This window comes from Muntiacus reevesi, chromosome 22 (assembly GCF_963930625.1).
Source record: "Muntiacus reevesi chromosome 22, mMunRee1.1, whole genome shotgun sequence".
Lineage (NCBI taxonomy): Eukaryota > Metazoa > Chordata > Mammalia > Artiodactyla > Cervidae > Muntiacus > Muntiacus reevesi.
This window is the reverse complement of record NC_089270.1, coordinates 12,506,856-12,513,558: the sequence shown is the minus strand read 5'-3', so window position 1 is coordinate 12,513,558 and position 6,703 is coordinate 12,506,856. Positions and strand designations below refer to the sequence as shown.

Genomic DNA, 6,703 nt, shown 5'->3' with positions numbered 1-6,703 from the left:
TAGGCAAGGCTTATGCAAAGGACACCCCTACGGTGCTTAGTGTATTGTCGCCCAGCGTTTTCAGCAAACAATTTTTTTAAAGGAGTTGTAATAGGGAGTGTGAAGGCACTCACATTCTAGCAGCCTCAAAATTAGTTCCTCCAACCGCGTCTACACTGGCGACAGCGGCAGGGTGATTTAAGAGAAGGGAAGCGATGCCTCTCCATCCCCCACCTGGCCTCCTGTGGGAAAACCAGGTTTGCGGGGGTGGGAATTGTCTGGATTAGCTGTCTGCAGTCAAACCATTTGGGTGATTCTCTTTGTTTTCAAAGACGGGTTAAAAGGGGAGAGAAAAAAAGAAAAGAATCGGTTATGGGTCGCCTGAACAAGTGTCGATTTCAGCTAAAAGTGAATTGGAAAATTGAGCCTAATTATCCAAGGTAATTGCTTCAATTCTCCACTTGACTTTGCTAAGGCAGATCTGTCCTGTGTGTTCAAAAAAGCACCCCCCCCCGTCCCTGAATATTGTTGTCACCTTTGAAAAGTTGCTGACACCAAACTACTACCAAACTGAAAAGCAACCATACATGTGAAGAGATGGCAAGGAGTAAAATTAAAAGACTAAACGAATGAGGAGATAATTTCTTGTAGCTTAAAATTAATTTATTTAACAAATATAGCTATAATATAAATGATAATAAAATTTCAAATATACAGTATATTACAACAATCCCTTCCAAAGGGAATCTTGAGAGCCACCCAAATGTACTGTTAAATAGAAACAGAAGTTTTTAATTTTTATTTTACAATTTCTTTCTGGTACTGGTAAGAGAGAGGTCCCTTCAACCTACCTTTGTCACGCATCTGTTTATCACTCCCCCCACCCCCCCAAAAAAAACCAAATGTTTTACTGTTGAAGTTCTTTTGAAGTTTTCCGGTGGCAAGACCCGGGATCTGCCTCTCCTGCAAAGTTCTTCTCTTTCTCCCCAACTGTTCTCACTTCCAAAATCTTCAAACATGAATTTTCTCTGTGCTTTTTCCTGCCAGGTGTTAGGACAGGAGGCAGCCATGCAGGAGGCACGGCCCCTCGGTCTGGTCCAACCACTAACTCTACTGGGGACTGTGATACCTTTGGAAACCTCTCTGGCCTCAGTTCCCCCGTCTGTAACTCGAAGGGATAGATCTAGATTCTAGAAGAGCGTCATGGGACCCTCCCAGCCACTTTGGGGAAGGGAATGAGACTTCAGAGAGTGAACTCCGGGAGCAACGGAGGACAAACCGGAGCAGTGTGGGGGTTAAAAGAGAAGGTGCCAGGCGGTGCCAAACAGGGGAGCACCTCGTGGGAAGGCTCCTGTTGTTTGCTGCAGGGATCGGCTGGCACCCTAGGTAGGCAACCCTGGGCCTTCTATGTCAGGTGGTACATACTGTAGCCGACGTGGGCTGTGTAGAGTCCCACAGGCGCCACGGGCAGCGCGGCGCGTTGGAAAGGGCCAGAGGCCCCGTAGAGCGAGGCGCCGGCGGCGGCTGCTACGGCGGCAGGGCCTCCGAGTGGGAAGGAGAGGCCGAAGGCTGCGGGGGGCAACATGGGTTTAGCGGCCATCTTCAGCTTCTCCAGCTCAGCCTCCTGCAGTCTCTTGGCCTTGGCGCGGCGGTTCTGAAACCAGATCTTCACCTGCGTCTCGGTGAGGCTGAGCGAGCTGGAGAACTCGGCGCGCTCGGCGATGGATAGGTACTGCTTCTGGCGGAACTTGCGCTCCAGCGCCAGCAGCTGGGCGGTGGTGAAGGGCGTCCGCGGCTTGCGGTTGGTCTTGTGCTTGCGCAGGGTGCAGGCCGGAGGACTCAGCCGCCCTGAGGGGCCGAGAGAGAGAAATGCAGCGGGTTAAGAAAGTGGCGCGCCATCGGCCCCGATGTGGGAATAATAATCGATAACAACGCCCGCTATTCATTTGCGTCGAGCACCTCGGCGCCAGGCGCCCGCCTGGAGAGGCACTTGGAAAACGTCTTCTCCAGCTCCCACCGCAGGCCCACAGGGTAGGCTCCCGTCTACCTTTTGCAAATGAGGAAACGAAGCTTCCAGGTAAAGCTCAGACGTGTTCAAAGCCCCATATAACTGGCAAGAGGCAAACAACCCTTAAATCTAAGTGGCTGCTTAGGAAGGCCTTCTCCCACCACCACTCAGGTTGGGACGGGTGGATATTAACAGGACAGTGAAATGCGCAGAAAGAGGCCCTGCTCCCGAGATCATACTTAATTTTAGGCGATGGCTAAACATTTATCATCTGTGCCCACTAAGTGGTCAGCGCCCGGGGATAGGCCGTTCTGTGGCTGAAAATCCCTATCTCCCAATCACACACTCTTTCACTTAGAACAGTGCAGTCCATGGGGTCGCAGAGTCGGGCACGATTTAGTGACTGCTCTAGGCTCAGGCCTCGCTGACCAGAGGTGGAGCAACCTTGGATGTCACACCATGTCCAAATCTCAAATATAAAAAAGTGCCACAGTCTGGGGCTTGCTTTTAACGGGGCTTCTGATGATTGTTTCAACTGTGTTCTAGGCCTGCTCCACGCCCAGCTCCTTGGCCTCTGGTCTCTCTCATAAGTGTGCGTGTTGTGGGCAAAATGCAAGGGCTTCTCCTCGACCAGTGAGTGCCCCAGTCCACAGAGATCAACGGTGCTGCTGCCCAGCTGTCTTATATACCCTCAAGGATGGGCGGTGACTGAACACCTTGGCACAGAGGGCTCCTGCGGCCAGGGTCGGCTGGGCAAGTCAACGCCTGCCACACCCAGCAGCTGCGGCCCCGGGTTAAAAACGTGGAACACAATTATTCCCAGGACAACAGAGATCACGTTGACTTTGGGTCAGGACCCAGGCCCGAAAGGAATTTTTAAGTCCTGGAAGGGACGCTTTGCCTACACGGCAGCTTCACTTGGGGAGAAATGAATTCAAATCTAGAGAATGTTTTCACCAGGCGGGTTTTGCCTAATTATGCAATTTTCTTTTTGGAATGCTTTAAAAAAAAAAAAAAAAAAAAAGATCCCTTGGGCTCTCAGGCCACCAGGATGTGAGTCAAACGAAAACTGGTGTTAACATCCCCCCTTCTTCCCTGGTCGAGACCATTGAGAGTCCGGGAAGCAGTTGGCCCCCGACTCGCTTTCCGCCGGGCCACCCGAGGGGCGGGCGCCGAGGGAAACGTCACACCCTTCGGTAGTTAACAGCCCAGCGCTAGGCCACCTTCTCCGGCCATTAGGCCCAGGGAGGGGCTGGCCTTTCAAAGACGTTTAATCCCCCGATAAAAATCATTCCTCAGCATCACGCCATTGAATTCGGGTTGCTATTATGCCGCACCAAATAATCGGAGGAAACGAGGAAAACTTGGGAATTTCCCGTGCTCCTGAAATATCTCCGAGTGTGTTCGCTGGGCAGAGAAGCCCGGGGGCCGTGAGGCCTCGGAACGACCCCGAAGGCGCCTTTTGCGGCTGGAGTTCGCTTCCTAGACGCAGTCCGAGACATTTGGGAGCTCCCGACCGTGTTGGAGGGGGTGCCTCCCACTAATTGACTTGGTGCCCCGCCCCCTCTACTGGAAGCGGAGCGCTTCGCCTCCTCCCCCTGCGATCCATCCACCCTGAGCACCAAGTATCTACCTGAAACACGCAAGGGGCGGGGGAGGGGGGAATTTTTCAAGAGCTTCGGAAACACAGTGGGCAAAGAAATACTCTGATGGGTGGATGTGGAGAAGGGGAGGGGGCGCACTAGGCTCCTACGATGAGAAAGTGAAACTCTGCGCTCTGGAAAGATGTCCCGCACCCTTCGAACCCACCCGTTGGGGTAACGGCGAAGTAACAGGGCTTAGGGTCTGGCAGAGGGGCCAGCCGAGATTCCTGGGGTCGTTTGGTGGGGGCCCGAGATGAAGGTGCCCAGACACCCGTGTCCTACAAGTGAACTACCCGCAGCGTCGCCTGGACAAGGCGAGGAGCCCGAGAAGGTGGACCGAGAAGAGCTGGGCCTGGGCCAGGCCTCGAACCCTCTTCCTGGGTGGGAGTGGGGAGAGGGGTCGACCCCCCCCACCCGCCCTGTGCTCCCCGACCACCCATCTGCAGCACCGACTCCAGGTACCCGGCCGCAGGTACGCAGACGCCGGAGACAAACCGGCGCCGGAGCGCGGCCTGGCGCCCTCGGGTCCCACACCCCCGCCGGCTCCCTCCCCCACCGCCTGGGTTCTGGCTACTCACTGGCCGGGGGCGGGGAGAAGCGGGGATTCTGCATCCACGGGGTCCTCTCGGGTTTCTCGGGGCTCTCGGCTTTGACGAGCGCGTCTTCTGGCAGTTTGAGGAGTCCTCCCACCGAGAAATGGCCGAGCGGCCGCGGCGAGGACGGCGCATCCGGGGCGCCCAACGACCCGGGCCGGGCACCCAGAGGCTGCGCGGAGCCGCCCGCCGCCTGTGCGCCCTCGGAGGCCGCCAGGACGCTGTCCTTGGCCCCGGGCTTCCTGTGATCGGCCATGAGCGCCTCCACGCTGAAGGGCAGGAGCGAAGGGGACACTTTGGGCTTGGCCCCCTCCTCGTCTGCGCCCATGGCGGCCGCCGTGGCCGCGGTGGTGCTGGGGGTCTGGCCCCCGCCGCCCCCCGCCGGCTTGCCGAAGGCGGAGTCCTCCACTTTGACACCGAGTGGCAAAGAAGTCATGTCAGCAGCCGGGGCCATGCAGAGCCGGGCCCCCCCACCAGCCGCAGCTCGGGCCAGCCGCCGGGCATGAGCTTCGGGCGAGCTGGGATCGCGGTCGGCCTCTGGGAGCGTCCGGGGCCCTGGCCGGGCGGGCTCTACCGCGCGCGCCTCCCGCCCCTCCCCAGAAGGCCAGCTCTAGCGTTCCGGGCCTGGTTATCCGCTGGCGCCGCCGCGCAGGCGGAGTTCTCGGGCGCACCAGCCGGCTCCGGGTCGGGCCGCGGCTCCCCAGAGAACTTGTTAATAAGGCGAGGCCAGCGCGGCGGCGGCCAATCAGCGCGCGAGGGGGCGGGTCCGGCGCGATCCATTGGGCCCCGCTCCGGCGGACTTGCCCCGAGGCGAGCTGGGCCTCGGGGCGCGTGGGGCTGGGCCGGGGCCCCAGGAGGGCAGAGGAGGGGAGTGGGAGCCGGAGAAACTTTCCTCCGAGCTACAGCCCGCGCCACCCGTGCCTGTGTGGGTCCCCCTGGGTCTCTTATTTTTCTCTGTTCCTGGGGGACTTCCCCTTGTGCTCTAGGCTTCTCTTCTGCTCTACCCCCTTCCTCCCCTTCCCTTATCTCCCTTCTTTCCAACTTCTCCCTTTTTTTCTCTATTCCTTTCCTGTTTCTCTCTCCTACCTCCCGCCTTACCTTTCAGTTTTGTCAGTTACTTGGGTGTGTTTCTCCCTAGTGGATAGTGGAGGATGGCTCCCCTGTTTACCATGATAATTGGAATTGAAGTCATTTCTTGTATATTCTTTTTATAGTTAAAAAAAAAAACCCTGCAGGCTTATTTATTATAGTAGAAAGACGTAACATTAATTTCGTCTGTAAACACCTTCATTTTCCTCTGTTTCAATCTTCAAAACTTTACCTCTGCGTGAAAGTGGGCCTTTGTCTTCGAAGTGCTGGACTGAAGTTTGCCTAAGAAGCCACGTTCGCGTGGTGCTACGGGTGTTAAGAATAAGAATGCATTATGTTATCTGGAATGCATAATCGAGTTTCTCGCTGTGAACTTTAGGGGCGGGGGTGGGGTGGGATTACAACACCTATACTGGCTACCGGCTGGGGGAAGGAGCTGGTCATTTTGATAAAGAATTCACTGAATATAAAACCAACAGAAACGACCCCAAAACACTGACCTGGCCTTAACGTGACCTCGATCGCGTGTCCGCAGAAACAATGATACGTCCTCATCTCTGGATCTGATCTTGGGGGGTTAGCAAGATGTGGAGGCACATTTGGGAGAGAGGGCGAAATGAGGACACTTCCAGGGACGGATTCTCCACGCTGGGTATGAGAACTTTTATCCTGCCAATTTCGGAGGAAACGTGATTTTAATTTTTGCTGTTTAAAAAAAGGGGAACATGAGTGGGGAGGGGGTGCGGTGTGCGGAGACGTAAGATCCACACAAATTCGGATCGTGGCTCCGCGGTTTTCTGCGCCTCTTCATGGCCTCTTATCCCGGGGCCCAGGCCGGCGGCTCCCCGGGAGCTGGCGGCGGTGATTGGCGGCTCACCGGCACCGGCCATTGATGGCTGCGGGGTTCTAATCTCCAGGAAACACAAGGGGCTGCTGTGGCCATTTAGGGGTAATTATCCGACCGCGGAGGGACAGCGAATTCCCTCGCCTTTTAACTGGGCGCAATAAAAACTGTAGATTAGGGGCGTCCAGATTAGGGAAAATGAATTACTAGAGCGGGAACTTTATTACCTGGATGGCGTCCGGGGTCTGGCGGGAGGGGTCGGGATGCGAACGCCGGGGAGATTGGCAGCCTCGCAGAAGTCCGCAGGCTCCACGACGTTAAGGCCTGGGGCCGGTTAGGGAATATCCTCGCGTCTGTGAAATTTACGCCGCCTCTGCAGACCTCCTGCACTCCCAAGCCCTGGGCAGGGTTTAGGGCCTCCAGCTCGCGTCTGGCCCAGCTGGAGGCGCGGCGCACGGATGCGGCCTCTCTAAAGACGCGGGACCCCTGGGGGAGACAGGAGAATAGAGTCCTTCCTCCAGGCCAAGAAACCTAGGCCCCGGAGGTT

The 6,703-nt window shown here is 56.5% G+C and overlaps 1 protein-coding gene across 1 annotated transcript; it reads right to left on the bottom strand.

Moving 5' to 3' along the window:
• Positions 1–620: 620 nt before the first annotated feature.
• On the bottom strand, positions 621–4,899 carry MSX1 (msh homeobox 1). The gene is made up of 2 exons (XM_065913995.1): positions 4,209–4,899; positions 621–1,827 (listed from the first exon to the last, which is right to left on the bottom strand). Exons 1-2 carry the CDS (start codon positions 4,675–4,677, stop codon positions 1,385–1,387), a joined length of 912 nt encoding a protein of 303 aa, XP_065770067.1. The 5' UTR covers positions 4,678–4,899; the 3' UTR covers positions 621–1,384.
• Positions 4,900–6,703: the final 1,804 nt, after the last annotated feature.